The sequence below is a fragment of the Suncus etruscus genome, chromosome 8, assembly GCF_024139225.1.
Source record: "Suncus etruscus isolate mSunEtr1 chromosome 8, mSunEtr1.pri.cur, whole genome shotgun sequence".
NCBI classification, from domain to species: domain Eukaryota; kingdom Metazoa; phylum Chordata; class Mammalia; order Eulipotyphla; family Soricidae; genus Suncus; species Suncus etruscus.
In genome coordinates, this window is record NC_064855.1 from 27,154,754 (window position 1) to 27,177,106 (window position 22,353).

The 22,353-nt window shown below is 36.9% G+C and overlaps 1 protein-coding gene across 1 annotated transcript in view; it reads right to left on the reverse strand.

The window, feature by feature from the left end:
- The window catches only part of ARHGAP32 (Rho GTPase activating protein 32), a 254,003-nt gene that overhangs the window by 38,591 nt on the left and 193,059 nt on the right, over positions 1-22,353 (reverse strand). The window contains exon 11 of the mRNA XM_049778210.1: positions 20,987-21,068. Coding sequence (XP_049634167.1) covers positions 20,987-21,068 — 82 coding nt within the window. The remainder of the gene's footprint in view (positions 1-20,986; positions 21,069-22,353) is intronic.

Below are 22,353 nucleotides of genomic sequence, written 5' to 3' on the forward strand. Positions count from 1 at the left end.
ACATAACATCCTGTCTTCTGCCAAAACTTTTAATGCAGATTTGATTACCATTCGGTGGAAACTGATCAGAGGCCAGGAGAAATGTACTCAAATGGACTGTGAGATATTTAAGGCACTTTTTTTTTAATTTTTTATTTTGATCACAGTGGCTTACATATCTTTCACAGTAGTTTTTTAGGTACATATTAACATTGAATCGGGGGAATACCCACCACCGAATTTGTCCTCCCACCTTCCCTGTTCCCTTTCTGCAACCTATATCCCCCATCATCACCCCTCGGGCTGCTAGAGTAGGTGGTCCCCTCTGTCTAGCTTACTATCAGTGATCATATATATATCTGTTTGGTCCTGGTGCCCTTGTTTCTCCCTCTATTTGAGAGGCTGAGCTAGATAAATTGAGTTATGTGGTTTTGTTTGAGGGAAAGAAAAGCAATAGAATGGGGTAAAGAATAAGAAGAAAAAAAATTAAAATAAATTAAAATACGCTGAAAATGGGCGAAGTCCTTCTAGTGGCTATCAACCTAAGTTTGAGAGAGAACATGAAAAAGGTAACTGAAACATCATTACAATACAAAAAGAAATGTCAAATTAAATATCCAGTGAGCACTACAGCAATAAAAACAAGCATGACACAATCGTCTCGGTTCTGAAATCGAATCATGCCGGAGTGCAAAAAGATAAGATAAAATAAAATAAAATAAAATAAAAATGGAGACATCAACTTCAATATCTACACCAAAATAAGGACGTCAAAAAAAATCGATCAATAAATATATATGTGGAAAAATGATTATTTTGCGTTTTTTTTCTTTTTTTTCTTTCTCCCCCTGCATAGGTACAGTAACTATTGGAGATATTATAGAGGGAATTCCCTTGGCCTAGGAGATACAGGGTTTCTCCACCCCTGAAGTATACTGTCATGGGATTAACTATAGACTCCTTGCATGAGCATTTACTCTTTCCTTGGTGCTTTTGTGGTGTATGGAAGACTCTCCAAGTTCTAAGCAAGCTCTGACATATTTTGTATAAATACGAATGTACTTGAGCTCTAACTTGAAGTTGTCAACTTGCATTTATTAATAGCATAACAATATATTTATTCATATTAAAAAGTACAGAGAAAAGACTTTTGGATTGATGAATGTTTTAAAAATTCTGTTCTTCAAGATAATATTTAAAAATGATGTTTTGGGGGGCTGGCACGGTGGCGCTAGAGGTAAGTAAGGTGCCTGCCTTGCCAGCGCTAGCCTAGGACGGACCGCGGTTCGATCCTCCAGTATCCCATATGGTTCCCCAAGCCAGGAGCAACTTCTGAGCGCATAGCCAGGAGTAACCCTTGGGCGTCACCGGGTGTGGCCCAAAAAACCAAAAACCCCCCAAAAAAATGATGTTTTTGAAAATGAAACAATGTTTGAGAGAAAGTCTATTTCATCGTGCTTAAGCTGTAAAGTGATTACTACTGGAAGGATACTGGATTCCAGCCTACTTGACTCTTGACTAAAGTGAGTCTTAAAGGGCCAGTTCTGGGAGAGAGTGATACAATGGGAGGGGTATTTGTCTTACAAGCAGTCAGCCTGGGTTTGATCTCCGACATTTCATATGATCTCGCCAGCCTGAGATTCACTGGGGGTGAGGGATCTGGCTGTACAGCATGGTAGAGGTCTCATAGCATCTCTGTGGCCTCAGTACTAATGTGGGCTCTCACACAAGTAACAATGCTCTGCACAGGCCTGGCTGCAGAGTATAAATGTGACACAGCCCTTGCTGTGTGGCAGCTGAGGCCATCAGAGCTGTTTAGCATAGGACCTCAGGACTTCAAACAGCCTTGGAGGTAAAACTCAGGGCCTCACACTTGGAAAGCAAATGTGGTGTTTTTTGTTGTTGTTTGTTTGTTTGTTTGTTTTTGCCATTGAACTGGTCCTGGAGGCCTTGTGATTGGATTTAGACAAGACAAACTAAAAGCATGACAAAAAGAGAAATAAGGTGTGGGAAATGGCTGCTCGGATGTGACGGATATTTAATTTATAAGTTACTAAGCACTGTGATTATACAGAAAGGCTTACAATCAATGAATATCCATCCACACTCCATCATCTAACCATTTAGTTGCATAGATTCTTTGGGTTTACTTTCTACTTTTCTTTTTTTAAATGAAGCAAGACAGTTCATATTGAATGACACTTAGAAAGACGTGAGGGGAGAGAAGAGAAAAAAAAATACATGTTTTTGAGAGAGAACACAGGCTTCTCCAGAATAGAAAAAACCAAGCAAAGAAACGAGATAAGCAAGTGTAATGTGTGTGCAAGGGCCACACGAGCCTTAAGTATGCCTATTTCCAATTTTTTTTTAGGGTAAAAAGTAAACAGACTACAGATACAGTTCGATCCTGTGTAATTGATCCAATCTTATTTTCTTTTAGAGAGAACTTTTATTCCAATCATTTCCAAGCACATTTTTGTTTTCTAGCTACTTACACATAAGACATTTACACCATATCTAAGTGGTGTGGCTAGAGAGTGGCTTTACAAGAACATGCTGTTCACAGGAAGGTCCTGCACGGAAAAACTGCACACTTAAGGCACTACATAGGAAAGCTCTGCACTTCAAAGGTTCTGCATGGGAAGGTGCTGCATGAGTCCTGTCCTCAGCACCCATTTAGTCCTGAAGCAGCCCCAAGGCAAGTCCAGGCCCAAGGACTAAACTTCTAGGCTAAACACCACAGGAAGAGCCACTAGGGCTTATAAGTACTGCTTGGGAGGCTCAACAGATACTCATCTGTCCTTAGCCAAGCCACAAATATATTGTTCTATTGAATCTACACTTTTCTCTAAAACCTGGTCACACGTTTCATTTTTGGTTTTGGGCCACACCAGGCAGGGTTTACTCCTGGGTAGTTGCTCAGAGATCACTCCAGGTAGTCCGGAGGAACCATAAACTGTACCAGGGATTGTATCTGAGTTGACCACATGCAAGGTGAGGACTTTCTCTGCCATACTATCTCTCATGGCCCTTTATACAATATTTTTTCAGCTGAAATGGAACTTTTCCATGTGTTAGAATGGGATAGACATATAGCCATATTACTTTTTCTCTTAGGTATGACCATTTGTTTTACCATCTTTTACTTTCTCTACTGATAAGTAAAATGAAAGCATGTCTAGGGTGAACACAGTTTGGGAGGCTTAAGGAAATCATATAACTGACGTATAGAACAGAAATTTTTCATTTCTCATAAACTATAAAAGAGCTTTAGTGTAAAAATGTTTTTTTTTTTTTTTTTTTTTTTTTTTATCCTTTTCAGTTTTTGGGACACATTCAGTGGCACTCAGGCATTAACTCCTGGCTCTGTGCTCAGAAATCACTCCTAGCAGGCTCAGGGGACTAAATGGGATGCCAGGGATCAAACCTGAGTCTGTCCTATCACTCTGGCCCCATAGTATAAACATTAATGATGATTAATGATATTAAAAGATACCTGAGATCCAATGAAAATACACATAAGTAATTTTGATGATGAGTAATTTCAGAGGTGGTCAAAAAAAAAAAAACACACCCTTCAATGATGAGTAAAGATGTTTTTATTGAGTAGAATAGACATTTAAGAGCAATACTACCAGGGATTCCACTTTCAATTTCTTTCAACCACCTGATCTATCCTGTGTTACATCTGTTCTTTTCCTGATTCTACCCACTGCAGTTTTTCATAAAAACAAAAGTGAAATACTAAATCATATATCCAACCAATAAGTGGAAGAATATCTAGAAACTTGAGTAATACCACAGCAGTATTGTACAACTACTACTGAGTTGCTTCCCACATGAGAGCTTTTTACACACCGGCCAATCTCATTTGTACTGCTGTCATCCTCTGAATGACTGAAGCTCAAAATAGAAACCAGTATCTGATCCTGAGGGTTTTCTCCTCTAAAGTTATGCCAGAAGAATCAGTATATTAAGCAAAATCTAATTAATTTGCCAGTATACTATATGTAATGACTAATTGCTAATTTGCATGTAGTATGTATATATCTAATTTGCTGGAAACTAAACCCAGGATTTCACACATGTGAAGCATATGTACCACTATATATTATATGTATGTATGTATGTATATATGTATGTATATATATACATATATATTCCCTACAATGATCTTTATTTAGTTCTTTAAATTCAACCGGATTATAAAACTGACAGTTTATCTCTCCTCTCTTCTGTGTAACTAGCTGTAAATACCAAAAAATCCAATTTTTCCACTTATAATTCTTCAATTTTCTTCTTCAAAATAAAAAAACAAGTACTTCAATTTCTTTCAGGTTTAGGCACTAACTTCCTATATCTAAATATGGGTTTTCATATATGGAAAAATATTCAGCAAGCATAAATTTACCAATTCTACTTCAATATTTATAAATGCATAACTGAGTCAATGATCATTTGTTCTCTTTACAGCTTTCCAGTAATAAAACAATCTGATGAAGGTGTCTACAAATCATGTCTATTACTAGCCAGCAATGAAAATGTACTTGACTATGAATACAGAGATCTAGTCTTAATCCTATTCTTACCAGTAACTTGCTGACAAATTTCAGACAAGATAATTAAACAGTTTATAGAGTTCTATCTTATCAGAGGAAGAAATTAATTTAACCAGCCAATTTACAAATTCTAGATTTCTGATAAAATACCCAAGACATCTTGACATACTCTCAAAAAAGTAGAAAGTTAGAAAAGCACTGAAAGTTCTAAAGCTGGGGCCAGAGTGGTGGCGTAATGGTAGGGTGTTTGCCTTGCACATGGCTGACCTAGGACAGACCTTGGTTTGATCCCCAGCATCCTATATGGTCCCCCAAGCCAGGAGCGATTTCTGAGTGCAGAGCCAGGAGTAACCCCTGAGCTCCCCCCCCAAAAAAAAAACAAACAAACCAAAACAAATGTTCTAAAGCTGAAGAAAGTAGTTTTGTTTTAAGAGATTTATCAAGGGCCCGGAGAGATAGCACAGTGGTGTTTGCCTTGCAAGCAGCCGATCCAGGACCTAAGGTGGTTGGTTTGAATCCTGGTGTCCCATATGGTCCCCCGTGCCTGCCAGGAGCAATTTCTGAGCAGATAGCCAGGAGTAACCCCTGAGTACTGCCGGGTGTGGCCCAAAAACCAAAGAGAGAGAGAGAGAGAGAGAGAGAGAGAGAGAGAGAGAGAGAGAGAGAGAGAGAGAGAGAGAGAGAGAGAGAGAGAGAGAGAGAGAGAGAGAGAGAGAGAGAGAGGAGAGAGATTTATCAAAAGGGAAAACATTTGAAATTATATTATAATATATGATATATAATACAATATAATATAGTAAATATAGGCTTAACACTTAATTTTAAATTATTTTTCCCATAAATTTACAGTAGTAACAGAGTGCTTTCTAAATAACATAGTATGTTATTTTTTGTTTGTTTTGGGGCCACATCCAGCAGCACTCAGGGATTACTCCTAACTCTGTGCTCAGAAATAACTTCTGGCAGGTTCTAGGGACCATATGAGATGCTGGGGATCAAACTCAGGTTGACCACATGCAAGGCAAAGTCCCTACCCACTGTGCTATCACTCCAGCCCCACGATAAAGTATGTTATAATGAATTTCTGGTATTTGATGAGTCTATTTTTGTTAGACACATTCACAGTTGTATGGCTAGTACAGTCATCTCATATCTAAGTCACTATTGCTTGCTCCTTTGATTTATTTGATAGCAAGTTCTCAGTGAAAAGTACATGGTCATTTATCACACCATTTGTACTATAAAATGTCATGTACTTGATAAATATCTTTAGAAAAAAATAATTTTTGAATTATGTTTCAAGGAATTCACTGCAGGAGAAGGAAAAACATTACTACCTAAAGGTTCCGAACTTCTAAACGTGTATATTCTACAGGTTTTGTTACTCAAAATCCTCACTGCCTCTTTAGGAACCTGATTTCATTTTGAATTACAAGCCCCTCGCCCCCAAACACTTCCAACAGAGCAACTTTAGCCCTAGATTTCAATCTTCCTTCTGCTCCAAAGCAGACTAGGAAAACAAAAAAAGCCACACCAGATAAATTTGAGTATTAAATACTCTATATTGTGGGACAATATGGTACAGCATCATTTCAGGTTAATATGTCCTGAGCAGCCCTTAAAGTCAGAGGAACATGGTTCCCTAATCTGTACATGTAACAGCTACAAAAGTCCTTTGCAGGCTTGTTTGCAAGCCACTAAGAACCTGCGAGCAGTGATGAACTCTGGAATGTGGCTCGCTGGAGGTCTTGCTTGGTGTCTGTGCATTCCACTGTCAGGGGAGAAACCTGGCATTCAAAAAATGTCATGCACATGCAATGCCAAATTAAAAATAGCACTGACAGCAGTGGCTCTCCTCTGAAAAATTCAAAACCTACTAACAGTACCTAAGTCAAAGAGGCGTATTGACTTAGGAACAAAGGTATTTCAAAAAGCATTACTAAGCAAAATGCAGATGAGTATCAAGGGATCCAGAAAAATCAATGTTATCATTTCTAGAAAAGAATCTCTGACAAAGAGAGAAAGAACAATTCACTTGCAAAAAGACAACCAGAAAAAGACAACCAATTGCTTCTTCGGAATATCCAGTACGACTGTGGGGCAGAATTGCATATCTGTGGTTAACTGAATTATTCTGACATTTCAATAAAATGTCTTTTTTTTTTCGGGTTTCAGAAACAAACCCAAACAACATCATTCTATTTCTTTGTAGAAGAATAGAAGACATCAACAGTTACAGCGTATGAAGAACATGATATGTTAAACCTTAAAAAAAAATCATATTTCCTTGGAGAAAAGGCACATCAGATTAAGACAAGACATGCTTATTTTCATTCTATATTTACTTTCCCAGGAGCAATAAATTTCAGTTATGATAACCAAAGAAGGCTCCAAGTTAGGCTATTTAATCCTGGGGGTATATAAATAAACTGATTTTTCCTTCTAAAATTGATTTACATATTTTATTTGAAGATGAAAGTTACCAATTAAAACAACCTTAAAAACCCCCAATGTGAGTTCTGTCCCTCTGTTCTGTACCCAAAGCAAAGGTTTTCTTTTTATTTTTTAAACTTGGTGAATTTACCACCTCAGTTATTATATAAAAGAAGATGACTAAATTCATTTCTAAATAAGGAACAAGAAGATTTGCATTTTCACAAGTGAGGAGGAGGGAAGGCGAGGTGGATATAAATCCCTGACACCAGCATGGAAGGGAAGAGAAAACTAATGGGGCTAAGGAATTTAAAAATCATCTGAGATCTTGCTTTCCTATAATGAACTACTGGGAATGAAACTTAAATAACTACTATTTTAGTACTATTTCAGGAGGTTATTTATTTCTAATTCTTATAAGAATAGTAAAAAAAAATAGTAGTTTAGTAATATCAATATAGAAGCCAAAACCTCAAATGGATAGGAAGTTATAATCTAGAAATATAGAAATTCTCTTGTCCTTATTTCATATTGATTAGACTGAAATTAATATACGCATCTCAATCAAATTTACTCCTTTGTACTTTATTAAAACATAAAGCTTCATATGGGAAATTAATGTAACCTTAGGCCGATTTTGCCTTTTTGGTGTGAATTGGGTTTTGTTTATTCTGTTTTGTTTTGTTTCTTTGACAAGAGGTAGAGGAGAATAATGCCATACCATTCCACACCATAGTTAAGACCCTTTATTTGTAGACTTCTATAGAAGGCTGCCAATGCAACCTACTTTGTACACCATTTGGCTTGAGGAATAAGACAATGAGTTTGGAGCTAGGCACATTTTAGGATTAGAATCCACTGATGCATCATTTACACATTTGCAAGATCCTGAGCAAATTGCCTATGTAAATCTCCTTAATTACCTCACCTCCACATAGAATGTGATGCCAATCATTACATCTGCTACTCCATGCCTCTATATGTTACTATCATGACTGTGAGAAATTTTACATGTCAAACATTGAGTCAGTGTCAATATACAAAAGATAATTTTACCATTCCAGTTTCTCTCTTTGATTAAATACTCTTTGAAGATTCAGAGATTTATCAGGCTGACAGTTTATCCAGCCAGCTTTAGTCACATCTGGTTGTATCTCTGCAGCCCAGGACAGGGAACCCCAAAGTGCTTTTCTAGTTCTTCTGAAACAAGGACCTCAATCATAAATATACTTTTTTTATGGGGAAAAATATGGTCTGAAAAACTATTATTATATAGGCTAGTATTATCTTTAATAAAAAGGAATTTTAAATTCCCCAAGCCCCCCCCATTTATAGTTGAAGTTAAAAAAATTGACATAATTTGAACAGTCTTGACAAGAAAAATGCTTAGTTTCTAATCAGAAATAGATAAACTGTGATTCAGAGAAAATTCAGAAGTGGAAGGGTCTCTGTTATTTTACTGCCATGCATCTATCATCTAGACATAAAGAAGCAATTTATACAACTGGAAAATGATCCAAGTGGCAAAAACATCTCTGCAGAGGGAAAACAGAGCCAATGCAAATATTTTATGAATAGAGAGTTATTCTTACAAATGTCAAGGAGGAAAACGAGGGCTCCTTGAAGGTGAAAGGGCAGAAGGTTCTCTACTTCCTGGTGTTGGCTAGTCTCCTTACACTGTTTAACCAAATTCTGACAACAAAGCACTGGTGCCACTTTTCAGTTAGTAATTAAAATGCCATCAAGTTACCAGAAAAAAAAAAAAAACGTTTTAAAATGATAATATACAGCTATAGACAGGATAGATACTTATAAAACAAAATCATACATTTAATTCTGAAAACTTTTGCAGAGTAAGGGAGAGATGGTAATGCTAATGCTAATGTACGTGATAAGGAGATCTACTTCAAACATGATCCTCTCTACAAACATAACAATTGTTAAAGCTCAATTATCCAATTTCTGAAAAAACAAACAAACAAACAAACAAACAAAAAACACCCCACCAGAGCCCCCCTCCCCAGGCAATCAAGGAAATGCCTGCTCTAAAATGCCCTACAAGCAGTGTTGGGATTCTGAGTTGAATTTGATGCCCTTACCTCTGGCTGTGACCCTGGTCTTCTGTGGATCAATCCTGAGAATTGCTCCCAGTGAGTGAGTGAGTGTCCTGAGCAGCAGATTCCACAGGAATTCTATGCAATCCGAGCCCAATAAATGAGAATCGCTTTGGCTCAGAGCTGATCCTCCACCTGGCCACTCCACGTCTAATCTCCAAAGGTTCCAAAACTCTGCATGTTCCAGTTCAGTTTTCAGGGTTCAGGCAGTTTTCTTCACCTCCTCCTCACTGTTATTATTAATTTTTTTTTTTTTGGTCCTGGCCTGTGGGTGCACTCCAGAGAGCTCTAGTTTTCCCCCAGCTTAATCCTTCACTCTCAGCAGGATCTGCTTTGCAACAGCACAGAAACGCTACCAACAACGCCCAGACTCCCTGCAGAACAGGCTTAGCCAGTGCCAGCCTAGCTCCACCCATGGCTGCACCCAGGTGAGCACTTCCTGCTCGAAGACACCCGTGCCCCACTGGCATGGGGTGATTCCTTTCATCTTTTTCCGAAGCTACTTATTATTTATGACGCTATCCAGATGGCAGACCATGTATCCAACAGAAATCAGAGTTCTTTAGGACCCAAAGTAAAGTAAGAAAAATAAGCAGCAGGAGGTATTGCCAGGAAAAGGCTGATTCATTAAATGAGAAGCGACAAGACTAGGAAGGGAAACGTATTTCTTAATATCTTTTCTAAACCGAGCTATAATTGTTCTTCTACCAAGAGGTATTTTTTAAAATTTATTAGCTTATACTTTGTTAAAAAATCTGTTAAAGAAGATGATCTGTTTAAAATCCTGGGGGGGGGGGGGGAAACAATCCATTAAACACTAAAAGGGGCAAAGATTAAGTTATTGTCAAAATTGGATGAATTTTCCTGATTGCCCCCCCCACTATAGGCTGCCCAAGTGCTAATGGTGGTGATATGACATGTATGAATACTGAAAAGTTGTTATTTATACTGAATTAACAGTATCAGAATTATTTGAAGAGGTCACATTTTCTTTTCCAAACAATTTTTACTAATGCCACTTCAACTATCCATTTATGTAAGTTTCTAATGAATAAAAGGTTATTACTAATAACTTGATAATTATTAACTTCCTATAATTATTAGGTAAGTTTCTAATGAATTAAAAGATTGTTATTATTATTATTAAAACTGGAAACTGAGCTTCCATATGATCTAGCTAAACCACCCGTAGGGATATACCCTAGGAACACAAAACGCAATACAAAAATCCTTTCTTCACACCTATATTCATTGCAGTGCTATTTACAGTAGCCAGACTCTGGAAACAACCAAGATGCCCTTCAACAGATGAGTGGCTAAAGAAACTGTGGTACATATACACAATGGAATATTATGCAGCTGTCAGGAGAGATGGAGTCATGAAATTTTCCTATACATGAATGCACAGGGAAACTATTATGCTGAGTGAAATAAGAAAAAGGGAGACAGAGAGAGACACAGAGAAGTCTCACTCATCTATGGGGCTTAAGAAAAATAAAAGACATTATTGAAATAATGCCCAGAGATGAGAGCTGGAAGGACTGGCTCATGATATAAAGCTCACCACTAAGAGTAGTGAGTGCAGTTAGAGAAAAACACTAACAACTACCATGTTATTGAGTTAGTGAGTGAAAGAAGTAGAATGTCTGTCTCGAATGCAGGCAATGGGTGGGGAGGAGTGAGATGAAGGACATTGGTGGTGGGACTTTTTCACTAGTGAAAGGGAGTATTATTTTTATGTCTGAAACCCAACTATAATCATGTTTGTGATCATGGTGTTTCAAGATACTATTTTTAAAAAGGTTTAAATTTATTATGTGGCAAGCAAAATTCTACGTACTTTATAGATTATTTGTTATAACCCTCTGAGCCTAATTCTACAGTTCACATCTTTGGGAGAAAAAGGCAAGACCAATAGAAATGGTCAGATTCAAGATACACAGGGAACAAGGACTATGCTCCAGGTGAAACTCTTCTGCTACTGGTCACATTTCTTTTTCCTTTCCCTCAGAACTTAGTCCCTGCATGTAAAACTGTTGGTAGATAGTGTGCTTCAATAAGAAAGACAATGAATGCTATTAACATATCAAAGTTATCATCAGAATTGCAGCAGGAACACAACACACACTTTTTTAAACCAATGAAATAGCATTTATGGATTTTACTAAGACTAATTCACAGCACTTTTAGGTGTTTCACTGTAGAAAAGGCAAACTATGCTTCCTCCTCCTCGTGTTTTGTTCTGCTCTTAAACTAAACCCCCTCAATTCTTCTTCTCCTCCTCCTTCCACCACTTTCCTGGTCCCACTAGCTCCTTGGTCACTATTAAAGGCATTAGGGTAAAGATCTGAGGGGAAAGAAAAGAAAGAGAAAAAATGGAAGTTCATGTTACAGAAAAGGCATTTCCTTAATACTTTGTACCATGCCTAGAAACCTCAACTTCACTGATGCTGAGAGTAGACCAGAATAACTGAATTTGATGATTTGCCTGTGTATGAGACAATAGTATAACTAATAACCATAACTTTGACTCAGAAGAAAGGCTCCTTCTTCTCTGATATATCAAAATATCTGGTAAGAAACTGAGTGTAGGGTTAGGAACATTGCTCAGAGCTCCTGCCTTACATGTGGAAGATTCTGTGTTTTAGTCCTAGCAGTGCACACGCGCACACACACACACATGCAAATAACAGTAAATGAAAGAGTGTGAGGCAAAACTAAAGACATTTAAATATGGCAGATGTCTAGTATTTAACAATACTAATAATAGTGAAGTAGGTCTATATAGCTGAGTTATGACACCGTCAACTTCCTGTCTGTCCCTGGTAATGAGAACCAGTGTAAATAATGATGTGAGAACTGGACACATGTCTCCTATGCTGATTGGACTTCTTTAGACTATACGTATAGCTTCAGAGGCAAGGACTACTTTTTGATCATTCTATTTCAAAATTTACCGCAAATACTCATGTATCTCACAGGATGCCTAGAAAACCTGCCAGCTTTGTAGCTAAAAATATAGCCACTGTTCACTTCTCACAGCTGAGTAGCTTCTACCCTCTCTGGGCTGCCACAGCCTCTTGTCAAGTTCATATCAAGAGTCATCTGTCTTTTTTTTTTTTTTTTTTTTTTTTTTCAATCCTATACCCTCTACTGCTCTTTAGGGAGTTGGTTTGGGGGGCTTTATTGGGTCAGCATGGGCCCATGCAAGTCTTTCAGTGGAATGCTGAGAGATACCAACAGACAGATTTATACAGCAAATAATAAATTAAATAAGTATATGAATAAAATAGATCTAGTTCCTGATATTTAATATAGCATTATGCAGTAAACGCAAATCAGCATGCATTCTCAGATAGCATTTACTACCTGGGGCTTTTAAAACCCTTATTCCCTGTGTGCCAAGCAAAAAAAGAAAAAATGGCACAGAGATGATACTCCAAGTATGAGATAGAAGTTCTTTTTTTTGTTGTTGTTATCTGATTTTTGGTACTTTATTATAGCAGCTCCCCGAAAATTAACTCATGAATTTTTGCTTATTACTATCTTTTACTTATTTCTATATTTATAGGTATTTCGGGGGAAGGAATAAAATGCATACATACATATGTATATACTCAATACACATACATACATTTATTAATTTCTTTCTTATTATAATTTTTATCTTTATTTAAACATCTTGATTACGAATATGATTGTGTTTAGGTTTCAGTCATGTAAAGAACACCCCCCTTCACCAGTACAACATTTCCACCACCAATGTCCCAAGTCTCCCTCCATCCCACCCCACCCCCACCTGTACACTAGATAAGCTTTCCAGTTCCCTCATTCATTCACATGGTTATGGTAGTTCTCAGTGTAGTTATTTCTTTGTGGTGAGAGAAGTTCTTCTTTCTTTTATTTGTGCTCCTAAATAAAATATCTGCACTAAATCTATGGCCACATATATCTACTTTTATTGGTGGCTACACTAAGAACTCTTAGAAATTACTTGAATTATTTGGAGAGAATGGCTGAAGAGACTATAATCCATTCATTCTATAAAAATGAGCATGCTTTTATTGATCTTTCCATTATGGTCATACCTTGAGCTTTTTGAGCCTTTTTATTTATTTATTTATTTATTTTTGGCTCTTGGGTCACTCCTGGCCGCGCTCAGGGGTTACTCCTGGCTCTATGCTCAGAAATAGCTTCTGGCAGGCTCAGGGGACCAGATAGGATGCCGGATTTGAACCACCGTCTTTCTGCATGAAAGGCAAACACCTTACCTCCATGATATCTCTTCGGCCCCCTTTGTGAGTCTTTTGATGACCAGAAATAAGGTGACTATGAACATTTTATATGTTCTAATGCTGGAACTCTGCTGGATTTATAAGTGTCAAATTTAGCAGGCAGTGCCGAAGTCTGTCCCTCTTTATGCATCCCCCGGCATTGTTGAGAATCTCCACAGATTTACATCCATGCCAAGTCGATGTAGCAATGCTTTTCCATTTCAATCCTATTGGTGAAGTATACTAAGAAGTCAATAAGGTTTTATTATGCATTTACCTAATGATCTAATATTAAAATATGGATGCTCTGTCATCATGTATAGTAAGTACTTTGGGCATTTCTGAAAAGCATCTAAGTTTCTACTCAATTTAAAAATTGGTATATTTGTTCATACTGATCTCTATATGCTTTAGTTACTGACCTTTGTCAAGCATGGATGTTGCAACTATCTTACCCTTTTTCCCTTTGCCTTTTTAGTATCTTAATAGTATATGATGATGAAATTATGAATTTTAATAAGCTTAATTATTAAACTTTCAGTTATAATTACTGCCTTATGTATGATCTAAGATCAAGAAAATAGGTCATAAGAATATTGCGCTGTACTATTTTTAAGAGCTTTGTTTTACCTTTCACCTGCAGATGTCTGATTTTCCTGAGAAGCATTTTGCATGTGAGGTGAAAAGGTACCGGGTGTGTATATGCAAATGTTTATAGATGATAATTTCATATCAGGTAAAAATGCATATAAAGTATGTTTTAAACTATATTGGTAATATAAACCCAAGCACATCAGTATTAAAAAAGAAGAGAATCTTCTCTTTTAGAGGGGAAGATTCAGTGGATTCAAGTTTCTACAATTACTACACTAGAAGATTTTGAGAAAACAGTAGGTCAGAAATATAAAACAATTAAAAAATGTTGGGCTGGAACAATACAACAACATGTAAGGTACTTGCCTTGCATGCAGCCAATCCCAATTTGATCCCTAGCACATGTTTAGACTTTCAAGTCTCACCAGGAGTGATCTCTGAGCACAGAACTAGAGTAAGCCCTGGGTACAGTCCAAAGACAAACCAACCAAAAAATTCAAAAAGTTTGTGTGTATTTCCAGGTGAACTAGTACCATTCACTGAGATTCCTTTTTGACAATGTTCAACTATGCCATCCCCATAACAGATTAAGTTTCTAATATACACACAGGCTGTTTCAGGATTCCATTCTGTTCAACTGTCTACTCTTGCATCAAAGCTAATTTTTTAATTGGGGAGGTTTCTTTGGTTTTGATTTTAGGCACCTCAATTTACAAGGATGATGAGTTTTTATTTTTACAATGCTCTAAGACCAACTATCCACTGAGTGTTTGACTCCCTCTACATGATCTCAGTGTTGTCTCTACTTACCCCAGGCCCACTCCCAAATCCTACCATCCCCACCATGGTAAGCTAAATTGTGTAGGCCAGTTCTGTTGCCTCTGGCCATGTGTTACTATCTTACTATGTTTCTTTATATCCCATATATAAGAGATATTTCTGTGTCTGTCCCTTTCCTTCTGCCTCACTTAGAATGATACTCGCCATATCTATTCATGTGGATTATTGCATAATTTTTGTCTTATAGTCAGATAATATTCTGTTATGAACACACTAAAAATTCTTTATCTAGTCATTTGTTCTTGAAGATATGGGTTGTTTTCAGATGTTTGTTATTATGAATAGCTGCAATGAACAGAGAAGCATATATTTTGTTTTCAAATTGAGTTCTTGGGTCCTTGGGGTAGGTGCCAAGATTTAGTGATTTTTAATAGTTTTTATTGAGACTATTGTGAATTATAAATCTTTCACAGTTATAATTTAGTGATGTTTTAATAATAATAATAATAATTGGTATTATAAACAGGTTTTCCACTTTTCTGCCTTTCAAAATTATCTTGAATATTTGAGGTTGTATAGCCCACATCATTTTAAGGAGAACTGAGTAAGGCTTGGGGGGTTTTCTAACCTAGTGGATTATGAACTCTAATCTCTGCTGCCCTAATATAATGACTCATCTGCTCCATTAGCAATGTGCTCAGGGGTATTATATCTCCTTCTCCTGGTGTCACCTCTCTGGTTTCCTCCTGCTGTTGGTTAAACCACAACTCATACTGTCTGATTAACCTTCATCTGCTCCATGAAGAGATTTGTAGCCAGAGAGACACCTCTATATGCAGGAGACAAGCACTGCATGCAGGAGGCCTGGGTTCAGCCCTCTAACTCAGCCCCAGACGGTCTTCCAAGCAGTACCAGGAGTGAACCCCAAGCAACAAGCCTAGAGTATGCTTTGAGCATGGTAGGGATACCGCAAAAAAAATAGAAAAGAGCAATTTTAAAATTTCTATCCAATAATCTAATGGCTCTCAGAGTAAAAGTGTGTCCAAATACCAAAGTTTTTCCTTTTCTTCACAGCTCATCCTCTTGTTCTATTCTTTTCCTCACTCTACCCTCTTCTTTCTTCTCTAAAGGAAAAGGTAAACATATGGCAGAAAGGAAATTCTACCACCAGAACTAAAAAGAGAACAAACGTGAACCATACATATAAAACAAATAAACAGGAAGTTTAAATTCTATCTAGCAGATTTCAAAGAAACTTCCACAGAGGGAAGCCTTGGGGGGCCAGTAAAGATGTGAGAGGCAGTTAGGACATAGAAAGCACGTGAGAGACAGGGGAAAGAAAAGTAGACAGAAGAAATTTCTGGAGCGCTAATAACCATTAATGTGAAAATAAAATAGAGATAAAGACCAACAAATGGATGTAATGACTCAGAAAATGCTGTGCAGGAGCTACATAGGGAAAACCTCATGATTTTACCTTCCTGTCTTCCCACCTCAATCTCAGCATCTGTAGACAACAATAACAGGTATAACTAGACAAACTGTTTCCTCCAGATGGACGAGTTGCCCCCATTTGTACTCCTTTCTTTCCTCTTCTCTCTCCCTTCATGTTCTTTTCCTTAGGAACTATGGACACTTGCTATGTTGATTGGGACATGGTGACTCACTTTTATTTTTATACACAGAGATAATTGAATACATTGAGAACATTAAGAAGCGCTCCAAAAGAATTTTTTTTTTGCCCTGTGACCCTGCTTGTGTAATGATATAGGGGGCTTTAAATTTTTCCATCTCAAACTATAGCTGTATCTTTTGGATCTGGCATCTAGCAGTGACAGATGGCAATGTTAAAAATAAATAGAACATTCAAGTTGTTTATACTGTAGGCAAAGACAGTTTTAAAGTGTGAAACAAGTCTCGGGCTGAGAGAATTCACATCATCTTTTCCAGAATGTATTGAGAATGCACTACTGACCTCTCATTGTTTCTCACTAAAGATATATTTGTTGTTTATAAGGTCCACTGTTATTTAATGTCATTACTCATTGAAAATCAACCATACCATAAGTATGAGAAGAAACCTTTGACCAAAAATACGACTAACTGATCAATTTTCCCAAGTTCTTAAAAATCTCCTGGCAGTCATAAGTACCAAGGCAATCGAAACCACTTTAAAAAATGATTCAAGCTAATAAACCATTCCATGGAATTTCAGGATCCAAGTAGGATATTTAATTGTACAAAATATAACCAAACTATACCAAACCAAGTCAAAATATAACCAAACTGTTCATGCAGTACCAAAGAAAGAAAATGACTTTAAGGAAAACAATTCTATTTATAATAGCAGAGAAGAAAAAAATACTAAAATTAACCAAAAAAACCCAAATTTATATTTAAAACATAAGGTATTGAATCAAATAAAATATGATCTACTAAGTGGAAAAAAATTACATATTCATGAATTGGAGGCCTTAATAAAGATGGATAAGATTGTAATGTTTCACAAATTGATATATAGATTCAATATAATCCCTTCAAAATACCAATTGATTCTTTGAAGAACTGAAATGCCAATTCTAAAATAAATATAGATACGAAACTACAAGGAACCCAAAAAAGCCAAATCAATCTTAAGAAAAAGGTGACTATTCATTTGTAAAACAAGGAACAGTCATCAAGATGGTAATGGCATTAGAGATGGAGATGGATAAAATAAAATTTAAAGCCCAGCCATAAGATCCTACATGTAAGGTCAACTAATTTTCTACAAAGAAGCCAAGAAAATTCAACATTTAAGAATATTTTTTTCAACATCTAATGATGGATAGCCAATGGAACTGAATCATAAGTATATACAAAAATTAATTCAAAATGGATCAGTGCTTACCTGGTGATATTCTGGGACCTGACAGTGATGGGGCCCACCAGGGAGATACTAAGAAGTGCCCTGAGGGTTCCACAGATCAAATTCAGATCCCTATGCATGCAAGATATGTGCCTTTGGCCACAGAATTATTTCCCTTACTCCAAAGGTATTTCTACTTGTTAAATATACCTTCTTTGATAAAGAAAATGACATAGAATCCCCCAATTCAAATTATACTACAAAGGTATAGAAATAAAAACTGTATGTCACTGGACTAAAAGCAGACAATATACCCAGTGGGACAGAATGAATGGCCAGAAATTAATTCTCATAAGAGTTAATTTGCAACAAAGGAGCCAAAAGTCTAAAGTAGAAAAAATAGAGTCACTTTAACAAATGGTTCTGAGAAAATACAATAGCCATGTGCAAAAGAATGAAAATGGATCAGTAATTCCACCGTTCATAAAGGTGAATTCCAATGGATTAAAGATTAGCTGTTCAGGGGCTAGAGTGATAGCATAGCAGTAGGGTGTTTGTATTGCATGTGGTCAAGTTGGGACAGACCCTGGTTCAATTCTTGGCACTCCGAGCTTGCCAGGAGCAATTTCTGAGTGCAGAGCTAGGGATAACTCCTGAGGGGCTGGAGCGATGACACAGTGGTAGAGTGTTTGCCTTGCATGTGGCTAACCTAGGATGGACCACAGTTCAAACCCCTGGTGTCCCATATGGTCCCCCAAGCCAGGAGCGATTTCTGAGTGCATAGCCAGAAGTGACTCCTAAGCATCACCGGGTGTGCCCCCCCAAAAAAAGAAAGAAAGAAAGAAAGAAAGAAAGAAAGAAAGAAAGAAAGAAAGAAAGAAAGAAAGAAAGAAAGAAAGAAAGAAAGAAAGAAAGAAAGAAAGAAAGAAAGAAAGAAAGAAAGAAAGAAAGAAAGAAAGAGAGAGAAAGAAGAGAGAGAAAGAAAAGAAAGAAAGGAAAGGAAGGAAGGAAGGAAGGAAGGAAGGAAGGAAGGAAGGAAGGAAGGAAGGAAGGAAGGAAGGAAGGAAGGAAGGAAGGAAGGAAGGAAGGAAGGAAGGAAGGAAGGAAGGAAGGAAGGAAGGAAGGAAGGAAGGAAGGAAGGAAGAAAGAAAGAAAGAAAGAAAGAAAGAAAGAAAGAAAGAAAGAAAGAAAGAAAGAAAGAAAGAAAGAAAGAAAGAAAGAAAGAAAGAAAGAAAGAAAGAAAGAAAGAAAGAAAGAAAGAAAGAAAGAAAAGGAATAACTCCTGAGTACTGCTTGCTGTGCCCCCCCCCATTTAGTTGTTTGAGCCAAATCCATAAGATATACTAATCTTTTCTCCTCCAGTAAACTCCCACCCCACAGATACACAGAAAATGCTCTATGATACTGGCTTTAGTGGTGTCTTTGATGATTCAACTCCATAAGCAAATAAAAGAAAATAAACAAATGGGTATATATCAAACAAAAAATCTGCTTTGGGAAAGAAACTCTAATTAAGACAAAAAGACATCTTACTGAATGGAGAAAATATTCACATGTCACACTTCTGACAAAGGGCTGATAGCTAAGATATATAAGAGCACTAACAAAACCCAAGATCAAAAGAAAGACCTCAAATAATCTCATCAAAAAATAAGAAAAATTGAACAAAAACCGTCATCAAAGGAGACATACTCACGGCCAACAAACACATGAAAATATGTTCATTTATGTTAAGGCAGTGCAAATTAGGCCTGCAAGGATACATTATCGCTTACCTGTAGGAATGTCCTATATCAAGGTTTTTAACCTTTTTGCATGTGTGCTCCACTACTGGCCCCTGCACTGGTCAAGCCCCTGCACTGTCGGCTAAAAATCACATCCATCCATCCATCCATCCATCCATCCATCCATCCATCCATCCATCCATCCATCCATCCATCCATCCATCTATCTATCTATATTATATATCAGCTAATAACCATAGATGGTCAAGATGCCATCAGCTAACAACTAGCACTGAGCAACCAAGCAGATGCTAACCACTAATACAGCAGCTATATGATTGAGAAAGATTTTTTTTTTTTGTCAGAAACTTCCACAGACTAGCAATGATCCACAGACCTGGGGCTGAAGAACATGGATTTTTACATCAAAGCCAGAAACAAGTGCTAGCAGAAATGGGAAGATAAAGGAATCTTTTACTCACTGTGGTTGAGAATGACCAGTTTTCCAATTTTTTAAAGAAAACAACATAAAGGCTGCCCAAAATATGAAAGATAGAGGCTGGAGTGATAGGACAGCAAGCAGCAAGTGTCTTGCACACCATTAGTTCAGGTTCAATCCCTGGCACCCATATGGTCCCCAAGCCCACTAGGAGTGATCTCTGAGTGCAGTGCTGTGAGTAAGCCCTGACAAATATTGGGCATGGCCCCAAAACAAACAAGCAAAAAAGCCAAAATGTTAAAGACAGATCTACCTTGTTAGCCAGCATTTCTACTCCTATGTATCTCCTAAGAACACAAGACAACCACTAATTTGAACAGATATTCATGATAGACAAGATATGAAAACAAACCAAGTGTCCAAAGTCAGATGAGTGGATAAAGAACAGAGAATATATACACACACACAATGAATAGAAATCAACTATAAGTAAAGAGAAAAGCCTGCTATTCGATTAACATGAATGGAACTGGAGGGGGTTATGTTAAATAAAATAAGCCAGAAAGCCAAATAACAGATAACCTTACTCATATCTGATAAACTGAGAATCAAAGTCAGAGAAAAGCCAAACATATCAAAATCTTGGATTCTAACTGTAAAACATGCAAGTGTGGTTACCAAAGTAAGCAAGAGGAAGAACTGAAAGGAACACATAAAACACAAGATTTGGGAGGATATGTGGACTTTGGCAGTGGATGTGGCATATGTTTTAAGAGGTACAAAATGAAACCCCTAAAACATCAATAGTCTCATCAACCTTTATTGTCTCAATAGAAATAAGTTAAATATAATATCCATACAATCGAGCATGATTTAGCAATATAAAGAATAAAGTAAAGAATCATGGAAGATCCTTGGAAAGCTGTGTGGGGAAAAACAATCACAAAAGACCAATTTGGGGGGGGGGGAGGTTGAGCTATACCTGGCGGTACTCAGGGGCTACTCCTGGCTCTGCGTTCAGAAACTACTCCTGGCTAGCTCGGGACACCAGATGGGATGGATACACAGCTTTGTGAAATGATCAAGAGATAAATAAAAGTACATTAAAAATCAAAACCACACAACATTAAGACTGCATCCAATGTTATTAAATACTAATACAATCAAAACAAAATATGCATTTGGCAGGAAAAACAAAAAAGTATGTATCCTTTTATCACATGAATGAAAGAATGCACTCACCGGGTTTGGGCACTGAGTTGGTCACAGATTGAGGAACTTTCTGGTTGATTAATTCAACACAGTGTCCTGGGAAGAGTCCGACCTGTAGAAGAAAAGCAGCATAAAGCAGAATCTCAACCAGAGAACAGACCCATGTGTGCACCCAGCCAACTCAATTCCAGTAATGCGCTCTGCAGTTCCTCCCAATGGACGCAATTATTCCAAGACTCCAAGTCATAGATGATGCCAATGGCACAAACAAATAGTGGAACAATCTGTTGCTATGTGTTTATAGAGTTATGTGTTTTATTTGTCCAAGTATCTGTCTACTCTTTTAGCTTTGGATTTTAATTTCACAAACATTTTTTAACACCACTTGAAATAATCTGTCTGACACCAAGCTATGTATGTAATAGGTATAATTTTTACCTCTTAATAATTTACTTTGTTGAAATATCAGTCTAATTGTGCTGACATTTTTATTACCAACTTAGAGAGTAACAGTCTTTGCTGTGATTTTTTTTTTTTAATTTCGACTCTAAATCACATTCAAATTTTCTGTGAAATTTTTCTGCATTTTCCTCCAGGTTTCTGGATAATGGCTGAATAAAAGTAAATGGTGAAACAATGACTCATTAAAAAATTCTGGTATTTACTATTATTAGAAAGCTAGGTGGGAGTGTATGGATATGTGAAAAAACAAAAAAGAACAAAACAAAACAGCTAAGTTAACCAGTAGAGAAGGAGTCTGTATTTGAAAAGACAGAATTTAACTCAGTGATGATACAACTGTTCTGAATTACACAGAATTCTAAGAAGCTGTATTAGGAGAACACTAAAATTCAGATCACCCAGAGATTTGGAAATACAATAGATCAGCAAAGATAGCCAGAACAGAGATAAACAGCCTGGAAAGAAAAATAAAAATGAAGTCTTTACTAATATTGATAGCTGTTTCCTTAGCTTGGAATAGAAATGAGCTTCAATGCAGCAGATGTTCAAACTAAAACATGCAAACAGCTTCTTTTTGTACGCCCAATGTTGACAGACTCTGGGGAGAAAGGAATGGTCTTCCAAGACCATGATTCATCACCAAGTTCTGAGCTGTATAATTTCCATCTGTGTGGGAATATTTTTTGCATAATCTTTGCTGCTTACTAGATCAATATTCTACAGTGGGTCTTAAAGTCATAAAGATGCAACCAGTCATCAATGAGCTAAAGAAGGGTTGTTAAATTACATGCTTTGCTTGATAGATAGAATTTGGGAATTCTTTTTTTTTTTTTTTAGGATTTGTGAATTCTTAAAGACTCTATGCATTGGCTTCTAAGATAATGCTGTTTTTGTTTTCTTGGTGAAATCCTATACAAGATCCTACTCTACATTCT